We start from the raw sequence: 18,746 nt of genomic DNA, 5'->3' as shown, positions 1-18,746 counted from the left end.
CTAATTGATCATTAGAAAACCCTTTTGCAATTATGCTAGCACAGCTGAAAACTGTTGTTCTGATTAAAGAAGCAATAAAACTGGCCTTTAGACTAGTTGGGTATCTGGAGCATCAGCATTTGTGGGTTCGATTATAGGCTCAAAATCGGCAGAAACAAAGAACTTTCTTCTGAAACTTGTCAGTATATTCTTGTTCTGAGAAATGAAGGCTATTCCATGCAATAAATGGCCAAGAAACTGAAGATCTTGTACAACACTGTGTACTATGGATATGAGATTTGAGATTTTCATATGGCATGCTAAAGTACTTGCATATGAGATTTGCATATGAAATGCTCAATGCCTTTTGAATTGAGGTGACATGAGTTGGTAACTATGTTTTGTGTGTCTGTCCCTTAGGTGTGTGAATACCTTGATGGCACTAAGTCTCTGAAGCTGGGGGACTTTGGTCTGGCCACTGTGGTTGAGGGGCCCCTGCACACCGTGTGTGGAACCCCCACCTACGTGGCCCCTGAGATCATCGCTGAGGCTGGGTGAGTTACTGCCAACTGTACCTGTATCCATAGCATCAGACATTCTAGTGACTAGCGCCGCTGAAGGGGAATCCCACACGGATGTTAAACAACACTTCCTTCATATTTCTCTCTCTCGGCTCGCTCTCTTTCTCTCTCTGCTCCCTGTCTTTCTTGCTCTGCTTTCTGTCTTCTCTCTCTCGTCCTCTGCTCTTTCTCTCTGCTCTTTCTCCATCTCTTCTCTGTCTCTCTCCCCAGTTATGGTCTGAAAGTGGATATCTGGGCAACTGGGGTCATCACTTACATCCTGCTCTGTGGCTTTCCTCCCTTCCGCAGGTACACTACACAATGTTATGTAACCTCCAGAACACCTACAGTACACTACACAATGTTATTTAACCTCCAGAACACCTACAGTACACTACACAATGTTATTTAACCTCCAGAACACCCACAGTACACTACACAATGTTATGTAACCTCCAGAACACCTACAGTACACTACACAATGTTATTTAACCTCCAGAACACCTACAGTACACTACACAATGTTATTTAACCTCCAGAACACCCACAGTACACTACACAATGGTATTTAACCTCCAGACACCTACAGTACACTACACAATGTTATGTAACCCCCAGACACCTACAGTACATTATACAATGTTATGTAACCTACAGAACACCTACAGTACACTACACAATGGTATTTAACCTCCAGACACCTACAGTACACTACACAATGTTATGTAACCCCCAGACACCTACAGTACATTATACAATGTTATGTAACCTCCAGACACCTACAGTACACTACACAATGTTATTTTATTTGGTATTTAACCTCCAGACACCTACAGTAACATCCCCAGACACCTACAGTACATTATACAATGTTATGTAATCCCCAGACACCTACAGTACACTACACAATGTTATGTAATCCCCAGACACCTACAGTACACTACACAATGTTATGTAACCTCCAGAACACCTACAGTACACTATACAATGTTATTTAACCTCCAGACACCTACAGTACACTACACAATGTTATTTAACCTCCAGAACTCCTAAAGGGATATATTCTCAGGTACACCACACAACAACATGGCTGGTCCTTGACGGGATAGCGTTCATTACACAGTCACCACGCTTAATGTTAACATGATAATCTCTGAATATTCTACGATTGGCCACCTGCTTCATATCTGATTCACACAGTTAAACCTCTACTAGCCTGTCTAGGATGTACTTTAACTTACAGAAAACAGGGATTTAATCCTTACTTTTGGAAAACTCTTAGAAATGTCTAATTGGTCTCGGGAATGCCCTGTAAATGTTCCCATAGACAGTCCTTATGCTGAAAATCAAGTGTTGAGTGGGCTAGCCTAGCACATCCGTTCGGCTTCCTTAGTGTAAACCCAGGCGTCTGGCCCTCCCACATTATTCTGCTTTTTAAATATAGGAGATGTAAAAAATTCAAAAGGCACCCGCACCTCTGAGCAATCTAATTTGCAGGTGCATGGCAACAATTGAACAAGATGAAGGAAAAAGGAAACCGCACACTACTCTTGATAGTATCACTGATATTTAATACGCTTATGTATTGGCCACATGCCTTCGTCAGAGCTTTAGTGATTTAAAAAAAATGTGCATCCTTATGTAGCCCTGGCCCCTCCCACATCCGTTCTACACATCGAAGGGGGTTGGAGGCAAAGAAAAAACAAATAAGTGCTACCAAATATATCAATATGCATTTCATAAATATTACAAAAGTGTATAAATAAGACGTATTGAACACGTCTGTAAAACCACAATGAGGACATAGTAAGTTTTCATTAGTCAATAATCGTCAATAATCTACAAGAGACACATATTTCATGTTCAAATTCACAACATAACATACATAGGCATTTCATCATTAAGTCCTTTAGGAAATAATGTCTGGAGAGTGAAAATCCCAAAACATTCTCTTATACTCAGAGTAGTATTAATATCCCCTCCCCTTACTCAGAGTAGTATTAATATCCCCTCCCCTTACTCAGAGTAGTATTAATATCCCATCCCCTTACTCAGAGTAGTATTAATATCCCCTCCCCTTACTCAGAGTAGTATTAATATCCCCTCCCCTTACTCAGAGTAGTATTAATATCCCCTCCCCTTACTCAGAGTAGTATTAATATCCCCTCCCCTTACTCAGAGTAGTATTAATATCCCCTCCTTACTCAGAGTAGTATTAATATCCCCTCCTTACTCAGAGTAGTATTAATATCCCCCCCTTACTCAGAGTAGTATTAATATCCCCTACCTTACCAGAGTAGTATTAATATCCCTCCCCTTACTCAGAGTAGTATTAATATCCCCTCCCCTTACTCAGAGTAGTATTAATATCCCTCCCCTTACTCAGAGTAGTATTAATATCCCCTCCCCTTACTCAGAGTAGTATTAATATCCCTCCTTACTCAGAGTAGTATTAATATCCCTCCCCTTACTCAGAGTAGTATTAATATCCCCCTTACTCAGAGTAGTATTAATATCCCCTCCCCTTACTCAGAGTAGTATTAATATCCCCTCCCCTTACTCAGAGTAGTATTAATATCCCCTCCCCTTACTCAGAGTAGTATTAATATCCCCTCCTTACTCAGAGTAGTATTAATATCCTCCCCTTACTCAGAGTAGTATTAATATCCCCTCCTTACTCAGAGTAGTAGTATTAATCCCTCCCCTTACTCAGAGTAGTATTAATATCCCCCCCTTACTCAGAGTAGTATTAATATCCCTCCCCTTACTAGTATTAATATCCCCTCCTTACTCAGAGTAGTATTAATATCCCTCCCCTTACTCAGGTAGTATTAATATCCCCTCCTTACTCAGAGTAGTATTAATATCCCCTCCCCTTACTCAGAGTAGTATTAATATCCCCTCCTTACTCAGAGTAGTATTAATATCCCCTCCCCTTACTCTAATATCCCTCCTTACTCAGAGTAGTAATTATCCCCTCCCCTTACTCAGAGTAGTATTAATATCCCCTCCTTACTCAGAGTAGTATTAATATCCCCTCCCCTTACTCAGAGTAGTATTAATATCCCTCCCCTTACTCAGAGTAGTATTAATATCCCCTCCCCTTACTCAGAGTATTAATATCCCTCCCCTTACTCAGTAGTATTAATATCCCCTCCCCCTACTCAGAGTAGTATTAATATCCCCTCCCCTTACTCAGAGTAGTATTAATATCCCCTCCCCTTACTCAGAGTAGTATTAATATCCCCCCCTTACTCAGAGTAGTATTAATATCCCCTCCCCTTACTCAGAGTAGTATTAATATCCCCCCCTTACTCAGAGTAGTATTAATATCCCCTCCCCTTACTCAGAGTAGTATTAATATCCCCTCCCCTTACTCAGAGTAGTATTAATATCCCCTCCCCTTACTCAGAGTAGTATTAATATCCCCTCCCCTTACTCAGAGTAGTATTAATATCCCCTCCCCTTACTCAGAGTAGTATTAATATCCCCTCCCCTGTCTGATATCTTAACTTTCTCTATGCCACAAAATCTAAAGGTGGAAATGTCATGCTTTAGGTCATTAAAATGTAAAGCGACTGGATAATCCCTGTCGTTTCTCCTGATTGAATGTTTATGTTCACTAATTCTCTGTTTGAGAGAGCGGGTGGTTTTACCGACATTATACAGAGCCCACATGAACATTTAATAATGTAAATAACATGGGTGGTGGAACACGTAATGTCATTTATTTGGAACCGTTTTCCTGTGTGGGTGGCATATAGGAGATGTGAATTTACATGGGTTCATTTTATGTTTGTTTTTTATACTTGTGGTTTAGCATAACTGTGATCTCGCATAGATTAACCGTTCGGCATAGACATAGACAAGGTCTCTGGATAGTAGTGTCATTGCAGTGAGGATTGTCTGCCAGAATAGAGCTGAGAGATTTATTATGTCTCATAGTTAGTCGTCCTATCCTCCCCCTACTTCTGAACTCTTGTTGTGTTCTGGTGTGTCCTTGAATGGATTCCTGGTGCTAAATTGGAAAATGCAGCCAGTTAGTGAGTGAAGGGGATAGATAGGACAATGGTGTCAGAGTTATTCTGACGATGTGTGTCTTTGAATGTGACATGAATATTGTGTGTGTATGTGTGTGTGTACTACAGTATTTGTGGGTGTATGCTGAAGTATCCATCTGTTCACAGCATAGTATGTTTCTCTGTACAGTGAGGACAACCTTCAAGAGGACCTGTTTGACCAGATCCTGGTGGGACGACTGGACTTCCCTGCTCCCTACTGGGACAATGTCACGGACTCAGCCAAGGTAAACCACCACACACAGACACACCACCCCTGTCGCGTCAGCCCCCATTACATTTGGGTGGCAGCAATGAGGGGGTGGGAAGGTCCCGTTGAGATCTCCCGGAATGAAGGAGAGGGGAGTGGGAGTGAAGAAAGAGAGGGGGATGGTTTGGAAAGAGAGAAAGAGGGGATGCTGCACACACACCATCTCTTCTTCAGTTCTCACATCTTTCATTACTCCTCTTTTCTGTTCTCTCTGTCTCTCTCTCTCTCTCTCTGTCTCTGTCTCTGTCTCTGTCTCTGTCTCTCTCTCTCTCTCTCTCTCTCTCTCTCTTTCTTTCTGCCTCTCAATTCAATAAAATGTTCAATTTCAATTTAAGGGCTATATTGTCATGGAAAACATATGTTTACATTGCCAAAGCAAGTGAAATGGATAAACAACAGTGAAATAAACATGACGCTTCCAAAAGTTCAAAAATAATAAATACATTTCAAATGTCATATAATGTATAGTGTACATATACAGTGTTGTAATGATGTGCAAATAGTTAAAGTACTAAAGGGAAAATAAATAAACATAAATATAGGTTGTATTTACAATGGTGTTTGTTCTTCACTGGTTGCCCTTTTCTTGTGGCAACAGGTCACAAATCTTGCTGCTTTGATGCACACTGTGGTATTTCACCCAACAGATGTGGGAGTTTATCAAAATTAGATTTTTTTTCAAATTCTTTGTAGGTCTGTGTAATCTGAAGGAAATATGTGTCTCTAATATGGTCATACATTTGGCAGGAGGTTAGGAAGTGCAGCTCAGTTGAGAGCCAGGTCTGCCTATGATGGCCTTTCTCAATAGCAAAGCTATGCTCACTGAGTCTGTACATAGCCAAAGATTTCCTTCATTTTGGGTCAGTCACAGTGGTCAGGTGTTCTGCCGCTGTGTACTCTCTGTTTAGGGCCAAGTAATTATCTTTTTGTTTTCTCATGATTTGATTGGGTCTAATAGTGTTGCTGTCCTGGGGCTCTTTGGGTTCTGTTTGTGTTTGTGAACAGAGCCTCAGGACCAGCTTGCTTAGGGGGCTCTTCTCCAGATTTATTTCTCTGTCGGGGGAGGCTTTGTTATAGAAGGTTTGGGGATTGCTTCCTTTTAGGTGGTTGTAGAATTTAAATGCCTCTCTCTCTCTCTGCCTCTGTCTCTCTGCCTCTCTGACTCTCTGTCTCTCTCTTTCTGCTTCTCGCTCTTGCTCGCTCCCTCTCTCAATGACTACTGTGTGGTAAAAGGCATGGCGCTCCCTGCTCTCACTCCCTAAATGACCACCACGTGTTAGTGACAGCAGCTATTTCAAAGCAAGGCTGAACTACTAATTAAATGCTCTGCTGCAGTGGCACCTCGACTTAACAAAGAAAAGCCTACGTCTAGAGATCTCAACAGCCTGCTGCAGTCAAAGTCTATTCATTAGTTACCAGAAGAGTAGAAAATGGACTGATATGGACTACCTGAACTTGTCCAATAAGACATGCTCATTTTCGTTTTCTGTTGCAAAATATTTTGGTATGTTTTGTTATGGTAAGCCCTAATGAACCCGACCCTGGTTGGAGGCACAGTGAATGTAGCCAAACCATGCTAGAGCACTGTTTGTAATGTCCTCCTGTGACACTTGTACATTGTTCTCACTATGTGACATGTCAAGGTAAAGTTGCGACGACATGACTTGAGAGAGACTGGACCCTGACGAAGTCACCGCTGATGCATGACCTGATGTGTTTTCTAGGAGCTGATTGGGCGGATGCTGCAGGTGAACGTGGAGGCTCGCTACACAGCACAGGACATCCTCTCTCATCCCTGGGTCACGGTAACTTGTCTTGTGGACTTTGTGGGGGTGTGTGTGTGTTCAGGACCATAAAGGAGAATGTGTGTGTGTCTCTACAGGATGACAACATGGAGAACAACATGAAGATGGAGGTGTCAGGTAAACTGAGAACACACTTCAACACAGTACCAAAGCCCAGCACAACCACAGCAGGAGTGTCAGTCATCATGGTGAGGAACAAGACAACAACATTCACTATCACAACCCATTTTGTTTTCTGGTCCCATTATCCATACACACATTGTTTTGCTCTGTATACACAACAGCACTCAGTTACAACCCTCTACTCTCTACCAACTACTCTCTGTTTTCTGGTCCCATTATCCATACACACATTGTTTTGCTCTGTATACACAACAGCACTCAGTTACAACCCTCTACTCTCTACCAACTACTCTCTGTTTTCTGGCCCCATTATCCATACACACATTGTTTTGCTCTGTATACACAACAGCACTCAGTTACAACCCTCTACTCTCTACCAACTACTCTCTATTTTCTGGTCCCATTGTGTATCTCCATATACTTTCCCTCATCAGAACTCTCTGTATTCCACCGTCTGCCGTACATTGACACCCCAGAGTCCTTGTCTGTAGATTCTTGATATTTGCAGAATTGTTCAACCATGGCCTGATTTACTTAACATCAGTCGTTTTCTGAAGGAACCAAAAACAAAGCTAAAAGAAGCTTCTAGATTTTATTTGATTGGCATCCGCTTCAATTTCAAGATTGATTGGAAACCAACATGAGCTGTAACAAATGTTAGTCAATTCAGCACTACACCTACTCACTTTCAAACAAACAATAACTATTTTCACATCTAGTATTATTAATCAGTTGGTTACATAAGATTTTGATCTAAAAGAACATGAGAGATTATCTGACAGGAAAGCTAAGAAATGGACAACTTCTGTTCATGTAATCATATCACTGAGGGTTTTTAGAGAGCAACATTTATTCAAAAAGCTTTCCCCTGGGATTACACATGGATAAATCCTGATTTATCATCTTCTCTCTAAAGCACGTTTTCATCTGTGTGGTGCAAATGTCGTGTTTTAGTGTTGACGCAGTGTTCTTAGTGACTCCAGAGTGCATTGGTCTGAAGAGGTACATGCTTAGTCATATCCTACCATCCTCTTTCTGTTTTTCAGCTTTTTCCCACAAGCCTATGCACCTCCTGGCACAGTTATGTAACTTCCTGTTATGGGTGGTGAACTTCCTCTCGATCTGCCGCACACTTCTGGTCACATCACCTCCCCTCTCTGGTCCACTTTGGGGTCTATTGAGCTGGAGCTGGCCTGCGAATACACAACCAATATAGCATAGGTCTGTCAATGGATGCAACTCATTTAGATCCCCCTCCTCATCTCCTTCCCTGGTCCTGAAGGAGACAATGAGAGGAAGCCTCTCTAGACTATTGAGATGCACACATGCTGTCTGCTTCCACCTGGGTCCAGTATACCCACTGCAGCAGTAGAAGGTGATTAACATGGGCTAAGGGGTGCGTAAGGGTTCATTTGGGACTGCCCCTGAATCGGGGTTAAACCTCATTTTGTTGTAAATCTCCTTTGACAGTTTGAGATGTAAAGGAGATCCCCGTGCCCCTCCTGCTCATCCCACTCCCTCCTCCCAACTCATCCCAGGAACACAGGGGAAGCTTTGGAGCTGAGTGCAGGGTACCGATCTCCCCCGTCCTCCACTCTCTCCCCCTCTGCCAGCTCCAATAATGCCTCTCTATAACAGATTGATCTGGGCAGAATAACTCAGTAACTCTCTGCAGTGGCCTTGAATCAGTTTGCATGGCTGCTCTGCCCCCTCGTGTAATTTGCCCAAGCTCCTCTCACCTCCTCCAATGGGGCTTCTTTTATTTTCTCTCTCTCTCTCACACTCATCCTCCACTTTTATCTCACTCATAACCATCTTCATCAATCAACTCGTCTCTGTGTGGACTGACTTTGTTGACAGTGATGTCACTGCTGTGTTGAGAGTTGTTGTCTGAGTTAGATTTGTACATGTTATTGTAGTCTGTGCATATGGCTGGCTGGGTGTTTATTTGGCATGCTAACTAACTAGGCCTAAGAGAAGCCCTCATTGCTTCTGCCCCCGTCTCTGTCACTCATCTAAAGTAGTGCTCTTATAGTTAATGCCCCTACAATAACCTGGGGACATTAAATGTCTATGGCAATTTTACAATATATTTGATGGCTATGTAAAGCCATGATCCTACTCCTACATGCATTGGCCATGTCTAAGGCAGGTTGACATTTATTGTCATGAATCTTGCCCTGGAGGCAGAACTGAGCAATTTCTGCTAGATGGGCCAGCTGCAAAAGAAAAAATAGCTTTTTGGTCTTCATTTAAGGATAGGGTTAGGAATTAAGGTTAGCAGTGTGGTTAAGGTTAGGTTTAAAATGAGATTATATTACTTTGTGGTTGTGCCAGCTAGTGACCACTCGGCAGAGCTGCCCCCAGAACAAGATTCATGACAAAACATTTCAACCTGCTGTCCTGGCCCTTTGGATACATTACAGTTCATCTCCTGATCATTTTTCAGTTGAGCTCTACCACCACCTTGTGGTCAAACATTTAAACTGCACTACTGCACCGGATGAGAGAGAGAGATGAAAATTGCTAATATTGCCTTGGATTTAACATTGAACAGTACTCCCCAGAAGTTAAGATTTCTAAAATCATGTCATTGAACTTACCAGCATCCTAAAAGATGGCTGTCATAGCAGACTTTAGGTTAATCAATTTCAAGCCTGGAGAGCCACACAACTGGTTGAATCAACGTTGTTTCCACATCATATCAATGAAATTCTATTGAACCAACGTGTAATAGACGTTGAAGTGACGTCTGTGTCCAGTGGGACACCACTGTTTCTTTTTATTTAGACCTTGGAAACCAGGTGAGTAGTGGACTGGCTAACCAATGGCATGAACTGATCACTTAGCTACCAGGGACAGAGGAAAACCAGCAGTGCTGCGGTACACCAGAGCAGGAATCAAACAGGCCTGCTTTCTGTGTCTCCTCTAATGTTGTTGAGCTGTGAGTAAGACTAGTCTCTGTCCCCTCTGCTTCCTCCCCGCCCCCTCCACCCCTCCACAACACGCCCACATTGCCACCCTCTGAATTAGCTCCAAGGCAATGGTATGTACTAACACTGAAGGCTACGCTTCTTCACTGACGCCACGAAGACTCACTCAGCTAAGGGAACATGGGAAATCTTGATGCCTTCTGATTGTTACGTAGTTATTATTGTTGTTATTATTAATATAATAGCAATCCAAATGATCTGTAATTCCAATTGTGATCTTCAGTGTCTAGTTGGTTTGGGTTGTGATGAGGCAAAATCTCTCCAGCACAATTTCTCATTTTCCCTTACACTGCATGTTGAGCATTGATGATATGATTTGCTGTCTTGTTGGGTCAGTCTACTACTGTGAAGGGTCTGTCTACTACTGTGAAGGGTCTGTCTACTACTGTGAAGGGTCTGTCACTGTAAAATCATCCCATCTATGGATGTTTCTGACCATATATATATACATATATTTTTTTTTTTTGATCTACTGTGTTTAATATTATATAGAAATGTTACTCCATGGACCTTACTGTCAGAGATCAGTGAGGTTGAATGTCATCTTGGGGCAGTTTTCTCTTCCCATTATATATTGACCCACTGTTCTTTATTTCTGTCTGTCCCTACTTGTTTGGTTCTGTTGTATTGTACAGAAGGTGAGTGTCGGTCTGACTTTCTTTCCCTGACCCCTGACCTCTACCAGAACACAGCTCTAGATAAGAAGAGGATCCAGCTGACTCGTCGCAGCCAAAGGCCCACAGCACCACCTCCGCCCCCACCACCGCCTGGGAAGAAAGTAGTCCCTCCTGCAGCCATGCCAGTCAAGCAAGCCTCACCCAACACCAAACACCAACACCCAACACCAGTCTCACCAAACACCATGTTGCCAGTACCCACCAAGCTGGCATCACCCACCAAGCCTGCCCTCCCAGAGGAGAAACCCACAAGTCGTCAGACTGATGTGTCTGCCCCTGTATCACCTCCCATCTCTCCTTCAACACCTACCAGACCCGTTACCTCTCCCTCTGTCCCTGTCTCTCCTTCCTCTCCTACCAAGCCTAACGTCTCTATCTATCCTACCTCCCCTACCAGGCCCAACAACTCTCCCTCTCCTTCCTCCCCTACTAAACCTGATATCTCTCCCTCTCCTTCCTCTCCTACTAAACCTGATATCTCTCCCTCTCCTTCCTCTCCTACTAAACCTGATATCTCTCACTCTTCACCTACCAAACCTATTATCTCTCCCTCTCCTTCCTCTCCTACTAAACCTGATATCTCTCCCTCTCCTTCCTCTCCTACTAAACCTGATATCTCTCCCTCTCCTTCCTCTCCTACTAAACCTGATATCTCTCCCTCTCCTTCCTCTCCTACTAAACCTGATATCTCTCCCTCTCCTTCCTCTCCTACTAAACCTGATATCTCTCACTCTTCACCTACCAAACCTATTATCTCTCCCTCTCCTTCGTCACCTACCAAACCTGATATCTCTCCCACTTCACCTACCAAACCTGATATCTCTCCCTCTTTACCTACCAAACCTGTTATCTCTCCCTCTTCACCTACCAAAACTGTTATCTCTCCCTCTTCACCTACCAAAACTGTTATCTCTCCCTCTTCACCTACCAAACCTGTTATCGCTCCCTCTCCTTCCTCTCCCTCTTCACCTACCAAACCTGGTATTGCTCCCTCTTCACCTACCAAACCTGTTATCTCTCCCTCTTTACCTACCAAACCTGTTATCTCTCCCTCTTTACCTACCAAACCTGTTATCTCTCCCTCTTCACCTACCAAACCTGTTATCTCTCCCTCTTTACCTACCAAACCTGTTATCTCTCCCTCTCCTTCCTCTCCCTCTTCACCTACCAAACTCCAAATTTCCCCTTCTCTTTCCTCTCCAACCAAGCTCCATGTCTGTGCCTTCCCTGGGGCCTCTCATATGCCAGTTACTTGCCCCTCTGCCTCATCACCTTCCAAACGCAAAGCCTCCCCCTCTCCTCCTGCCCCTCTCTCTTCCTCCTCTCCTCCCTCTCTTTTTACCTGCCCCTCTCCCTCCGACCCTCTGTCTCCCTCTGCCTTTCCCAGCCCTCCCTCACCCCTGACCTGCTCCTCTCCCTCCTCTCCCACCCCTCCATCACCCGTTACCTGCTCCTCCCCAACCGTGCCCCCACCCCTGGTGGGCCTTGACGTTGAAGCTGCTGCTACTGCCAGAGAGCTGTGAGAAAGAATGATGGATGAGAAGACTGGCTGCTGGACCATGGTCTAATTTGTACCTTTCCAGCCCCCTGACCTCCACGCGCCGTATCCCCAGACCTATGTTTCGCATGTAGGGGGCTAGATACAGATAGAACCTCCATCCCCAGTAACAGTATAACAGCTGATGTCCACTGCTGTATCGTTCCTATTCTCCCAAGCAACAAATGGCAAAAAAAAGCAAAATGACCCCTACAACATACAGTACAATCTCTGTAGAGAACCCATCATATCCACGCTCCAAGAGGGAAGTTGAGGTGTTTTGTACATTTTGGTTGATTTTGTATATACTGTATGTGTGTATTTATATATGAGCGATATGGAGAAAACAGAGCAAGGCCTGGCTAGTTAGGGTCTGTGTGGTTTCAGACAGGGTTTTCTGGAATGACTTCTGATCATGTTTTATTTATTGTCTGTGGTTGGTAGACACACACATGTTGATTATGGGTAGAAGTGTATTATTTGGCGTGCTTGTTGTCTGTTGTAAGATAAACTTCTACTGTAGATGTGTATATAGTATTGTATGACAGACACGAGGCACCAGAATGAAAGTTGAAGGTTTGAGTTTGTATTCTTCTCTTGCCTGTTTATCATTGGTCCGCTATGGAGCCTGTAGTGTTTAACTGCTGAACACCAAAAGAGAGACGCAACAGAGTAGAAGATGAACGTGTCAATGAGGAGAGGTGTGCCTGTGAAAATAGCTGCCAGATCAGGGGTGTGTTCAGGGCGGCAGGTAGCCTAGCGTTTTGAGAGTTTTTGGCCAGTAACCGAAAGGTCACTGGTTCGAATACCCGAGCCAACTAGGTGACAAATCTGTTGATGTGCTCTTGAGCAAGTCACTTAACCCTAATTGCTCCTGTAAGTCACTCTGGATAAGAGCATCTGCTAAATGACTACAATGTAAATGTTCATCAGGCACAAAACGGAAGAAAACAGACAAACAGGAAGAGTCTTCCTGGACATGTCCTGTAAGAAACATGTGTCCTCCGTTGCGAAACGTTTTTCATTGTGTGCCCTAATGAACCTGACCCAGTAGTTAGATTCCTTTTCTGAAACCAGCTGTCAGGAAACACTGGGAGCTTTATCCCCTCATATACTAATTTATCAGTCCAGATTTACCGGATAATAACGTGAGGCTGTTCCACTTTGCTGTTGTCTTTGTCTGTAATGGTAATGCACTTGTTTTAAAGTCCATGTTTAAGTCCCAAATCGCACCCTATTACCTATATAGTGTACTACTTTTGAGCAGGGCCCATAGGGTTGGGGAATAGGGTACCATTTGGGATGCAGCCTGTATCTCTTTACCTAGCCTACTGCATGCAGTTGGTTAGAGTTTAACCCTTTGGATATTGATAATGGCGCCGATGCACAGCACTACTACTCCAAGGGGCTTTAGTTGCATGCCATGTTCCTCCCTCTGCCTCCCCACAAAACAGGTCTCTCTAACACGCACGTCAAGCTGGTACTATTGTACGTATAGTAGCTGTTCTGTTGTGTAATGTTTAGTCAAACTACACTGTCATCATCATAATGCTTTTTTTATTGCAGTTTTAGTCTGGATACTTGTATGAAAATTACATTTCAAACAGGAAAAACACTCCTGTCAGCTTTGGCCAACCGTTTTAGTCTGGATACTTGTATGAAAATTACATTTCAAACAGGAAAAACACTCCTGTCAGCTTTGGCCAACAGTTTGTCTGGATACTTGTATGAAAATTACATTTCAAGCAGGAAAAACACTCCTGTCAGCTTTGGCCAACAGTTTGTCTGGATACTTGTATGAAAATTACATTTCAAACAGGAAAAACACTCCTGTCAGCTTTGGCCAACAGTTTTAGTCTGGATACTTGTATGAAAATTACATTTCAAGCAGGAAAAACACTCCTGTCAGCTTTGGCCAACAGTTTGTCTGGATACTTGTATGAAAATTACATTTCAAGCAGGAAAAACCCTCCTGTCAGCTTTGGCCAACAGTTTTAGTCTGGATACTTGTATGAAAATTACATTTCAAACAGGAAAAACACACCTGTCAGCTTTGGCCAACAGTTTTAGTTTGTGCATTTTGCCACTGTGACTCCCTTTATCATTATGTATTAGCAGCACATCGGAGAACTTCAAACGCAATAAAAAGTATTCAAATCAGTGTTTTAAAAAAAGTTATTTATTTGACACTGTTTTTTAATGTGTGAAAATGCCTATGTTGATAAAGGTAGACATCAGATATTATAAGCCACTCACAATGAGGTAATGTGACCATCAGCGCCCTCCTGTGGACAATATCTGAAGCAACAACATGGCCTAAGTCCAACCATTAGCCAATGAAAACAACTATTTGATGAGGTGTTTTACTCCAGACCTATCCGAATGAATCAGATCTACTGAGCCAATCACCAGGATAGAAACAGTTACCAGATCTAGCTCTAACATTGAGCCTATGGGGAACCAAGCTAGGGACCAACAGACTCCCATAACCCCCTGCTCTGCAAGTCACAGTGATGGCAGCACCTGCACTGTGTTGGGGGGTTTGCCACATGGAGAACAGCAAGCAGGTCCTGGTGAAGACTCCAACCGTCATCTCTTAAAGGGAAGTTTGCACAATATATTGATGATATTCCATCTAAAGTCTTTATATACTTCTAGTTTTGCAATTTGAATAAACCTAAGCCAAAACCAGAGATATAGCACTCATCTTTGTATCTGTGCCATTATAGGGTCTGTGCAGCCTCAATGGTGCTGCCCATGCTATCTCCATTTTGTAGTCAATGTTCTTTTTCGCAATTGGCTGATCCCGCCCGATGACCCGGTTGGACATGACTCCAACAGGGTCACCAGGAAGGCTCAGCCAATGAAGATGGAAGTCCCACCCAGTCAACTACATTAAAATTGTGGAAGCCCTCAATGATACTACCCATGCTAATATGGCCTTTATCATTACCTATGGGTTAAACCTAGCTACTGCGGCCAGGAAGAAGCTTCTGTGAACGATGTGGTTAGTGCAACTCCATCCACCCCTGGCTACATTCCAGTCAAACTTCAGAAAAAGTGAGTTCAAATAACAGTTCAATTGAAGACAAGATATCTCAAGTTAAAAAATTCAATTTTATTTGTCAGAACTCATCACGCGTCAAAAACACTCATTCCAAATTGATTGCCAAAATATTGAGCGATACATAGAAAATACAGTAGTAGCCATTTCATTGTAATGGTAACCACACCAAGCGTAGATCAAACCAACACGAAATGTTTCTCCTTATGAGCAACCGTTGTATTGGAGGAACCACATCGGGCGTTCCAACCCTGCACCAAAACACCTGATTCAATTCAGTTTGGACCTGAAGGCCCATAATTAGGTAGAATCGGGTATTTTAAAGCTGGGCTTGAATCAAAAAGTGCACACCCTTTGGCTGTCCAGGATTGGGGCTGTCTGTGGTCTGGTTTAACCAGTGAATATTCACCGTGACAGACAGACTGACAAGTCCCTCATTTCGCTGCACCTCTCTTTGCCAAGATGAGATACTTTGATGGACTTTGATTGATCCTAGCATGGTTTGGGCACTGTGTCGATCGCTAATATGATACAGTATATGCTTAAGTACTGCAAATGCCTCAGAGGAGGTAAAGCTAACAAGAAGTTATACAAAGAAGCACATCACGGCTACGTCGGCCATTTGGAATGGCTTCCTTTCCTCGTCCCGTCTCCATTTAAACCTCTGATAGGTGATGAGGAAAGTACGCCATTTTACAAAATTAGGTCGTAGCCCATGACATGTTTCTACTGACAGACATATTATTCATCAGTATGGTTACAGTACATACATAAAGCTAATGATCGTCATGACAACACTCGGATACAAACTAATCACACCGGCAGTCATCTTGTTACTATGATGACTGTCTGATACACATATGACAACTGGTGACAAGTCTTTGTGCAGTGTACGCCACCATCAGGACAGCAGAGGAATAGCTCATGCACAGGAAGGCAAGATCTGTCCGTTTGCACAGAGGTGTGGTACAAACATTTAAATAGAATATATTCCCTCAAGTCATGAACACAAAGGACTTACTGAACTTCCTGCTCGATCGCCACACAAACTTATATTTTATTTCCCTGTATTTCCACACAGTAGCAAAAAGAGCATGAAAAAAGGATATTAATGACCAAAATAATGATTCTCCACGTTTCACACCTATTGAAAATAATCACTCACCCCTAACGTACACAAATATATGGATTCTTAAGACAATAGATGCAAATATACTTTTCTACCTACTTCCACTTTGAACCATTATTTTCCTCTGCTCGAGATGAAAATAGACTCTTAACAAGCTAAAAATAGATTTGTAACCATAGGTATATAACCCCACCCTAAGATATTATATTATATGAAATTTTCGATATGCCCTACAAAATATAGCAATGCCCTTTAAAAAAAAAATAGTTTGCTTCTTTCGACAGAATCAGTCAGTTTTTCTTCTAAGATACATTCAGGATATCAATATGTATGGAGTAGTGCCTTAGTACATCGGACGACAGGATTGCAGTAGGTAGGTCCACATTAACCAGATTCTCAGGGATTGTTGTGTGGTCCTGCCTCAGTATCTGGTCTGGTACTCGTGGTGCCACCTGTTGAAGTCGTTGTAGAAAAGGACTATACTACCAGACGCCATGCCGGTTATGATGCACCTAGGAGGACAGTCGAGAGGGAGTGTTGAGTTAAGTCTCATACATGTACTTTTACTTTTACTAAGGCCGTAAAGTAGGTCTGTCATTATACTGTGAATAACACCAAGGTCTTCATCTGGGTATTCTAGATTGGGAAGGTTTTTTATTTCCCATCTGATGTTAGTTACTACAAGCCCACACATCTGAAGATGGTATTAATCATTAGTCAATATTTTCATTATTTCTTCCTATGTGCTAAAACTTCATACCACACAACACCTATGTGAGTGAAGATTACAGCGTCAGAGTCCAGGTGTGTATGTTACCTTTGGTCGTTGGACATGGCCATGGAGCGGATGCCTGCGTCACAGCCAGGGTAGGTGAACATCTGTTTGAGGTTGTGAACCTGCCAGACAGACAGAACTCCCCCGTCTCCCCCCGTCAGCAGGTACTGTCCGTCCCGACTCAGCAGCATGGCCTGACGGGAGAGGAGAAACAGCACCACTTTGACTGACAGGAGATGTTATGTACAAGACAATAGGGAACATTCCTGTATTACTGTTCTATTGCATTGCCAACGAGGCTGTCAGCGCCCTCCTGTGGACGTCATGACCTGCAACCTATTGCACCTACCACTGGAGGGCGCTAATACATGCAGAGATTTGGATGGGATGTGTAACTCCCTCACACCACACCAGAGCTGACCACTATCATAAAGCATAATGAACGTGGGCTTATTGGCCAGTGAGGAATCCTGTCGCCATATTGACGTCTGCTATTTGTCCAATAGAGCGAGGTGTCTACAACAACTCCTTTGTGGTGTGGTCCGATTTAGTGAGCGAGTCTAGGAAACCAGTGACTTCACCACCTACCTCACGGTGTGCTATTTTAATCACAGTCTCTGTGAGCACTTCCTGCATCAAGCAAGAGAGGCACAGTATCAACCAGATATTTCACAAAATTCATGTGGCGAGCAGCACAGCACAGAACAGCAGTCCATCCACCTGAACTGCTTCAAGGCACGGCTCCCCACAGACACAGTGGAGAGAGATTTATTCTGCTCATCTGGTTTTCCTGTGCACTTATGGGCTGTGTTACACTTAATGAGTTCCCAAGGGAAACGGGGATACACTACGGCCCTACACTAAACTTCTGTGTTGGGGTATATTTATGCATACAGTATATAGTTGGAAATTGAAGCCAGTCGGAGGCATCAATCACGAGGTAACGAACGCTGATGAGATGACAAGGAAATGTTGTAAGTAATAACTAGTGTAAGTTAGCGGTTTCACATTAACATACTGTATGTTAGATGGGATGCAGCTATTTCAGTCACAGCTGGCTTAGAAAGATGAGAAGAGAAGTGCAATTACCGGATGGAGGATTAAACAAAAACATTCATCATCCAAGCCATGTGTGGTGCAGCCAGCAGAGTATATTTCAAATGAACAAAACTTAGTTTTGAACTTAACACAAATTGGCACATTCCTGGCAATCAGTTTAGCTTATTTCGTGATACCAACTCAAGTCAATCAAAAGTTGAGTTAGATGCTTATACCACCGCTAAAACAAATATAATGGATAATTTAACAATCTAAACATTTAAGACAGTCAGTCCCAGTCAAAACGGGGAAATGTCTACCATATAAGAAAAATCTCTTTAGCTAGCCTGACTGCTCCCAATGGAGTTGATCACTGGTTGCAGATATACAGGACGTGGACAGACAGACAGACAGACAGACAGACAGACAGACAGACAGACAGACAGACAGACAGACAGACAGACAGACAGACAGACAGACAGACAGACAGACAGACAGACAGACAGACAGACGTACAGTACAGTACAGTACAGTACAGTCTTTGGCCTCTTCTTATGAGCCACAGGGAAGATGTCCAGTGAACTGCAGTATCAGAAGACCTGGTAGTCTGAACTAATGCTCTGACCCTCTCTCACACACACTGAACTTTTTCTGATACATGACCTCAACTCATAAGCATGAACAAAGACAGTAGTTGCTCATTCTAAATGGGGGGAAATTGAAGTAGCCTTCCAGTA

The 18,746-nt window shown here is 43.1% G+C and overlaps 2 protein-coding genes across 10 annotated transcripts in view; one reads left to right on the top strand and one right to left on the bottom strand.

Moving 5' to 3' along the window:
- Positions 1-14,163, top strand: part of LOC135506997 (serine/threonine-protein kinase DCLK2-like) — a 77,101-nt gene extending 62,938 nt beyond the window's left edge. For 2 of the 6 annotated variants that reach the window (XM_064926450.1, XM_064926449.1), the window contains exons 12-17: positions 400-533; positions 771-848; positions 4,749-4,845; positions 6,593-6,673; positions 6,751-6,861; positions 10,475-14,163. In XM_064926450.1, coding sequence (XP_064782522.1) covers positions 400-533; positions 771-848; positions 4,749-4,845; positions 6,593-6,673; positions 6,751-6,861; positions 10,475-11,989 — 2,016 coding nt within the window. In that variant the 3' untranslated portion in view covers positions 11,990-14,163. Of the gene's footprint in view, positions 1-399; positions 534-770; positions 849-4,748; positions 4,846-6,592; positions 6,674-6,750; positions 6,862-7,842; positions 8,172-8,266; positions 8,368-9,586; positions 9,741-10,474 lie in introns of all 6 variants that reach the window. The other 4 variants (XM_064926454.1, XM_064926452.1, XM_064926455.1 and 1 more) reach the window with 4 other exon arrangements.
- A 938-nt stretch (positions 14,164-15,101) lies between these two features.
- The window catches only part of LOC135506995 (lipopolysaccharide-responsive and beige-like anchor protein), a 373,235-nt gene continuing 369,590 nt past the window's right edge, over positions 15,102-18,746 (bottom strand). For all 4 annotated transcript variants that reach the window (XM_064926445.1, XM_064926448.1, XM_064926447.1 and 1 more), the window contains 2 exons: positions 17,014-17,165; positions 15,102-16,708 (listed from right to left, as the gene is read on the bottom strand). In XM_064926445.1, the coding sequence (XP_064782517.1) occupies positions 16,618-16,708; positions 17,014-17,165 (243 nt within the window). In that variant the 3' untranslated portion in view covers positions 15,102-16,617. The remainder of the gene's footprint in view (positions 16,709-17,013; positions 17,166-18,746) is intronic.

This window comes from Oncorhynchus masou, chromosome 20 (assembly GCF_036934945.1).
Source record: "Oncorhynchus masou masou isolate Uvic2021 chromosome 20, UVic_Omas_1.1, whole genome shotgun sequence".
Classification (NCBI taxonomy): Eukaryota; Metazoa; Chordata; class Actinopteri; order Salmoniformes; family Salmonidae; genus Oncorhynchus; species Oncorhynchus masou.
Note: the sequence above shows the minus strand (reverse complement) of the source record. Positions and strands in the feature narration are given on the sequence as shown.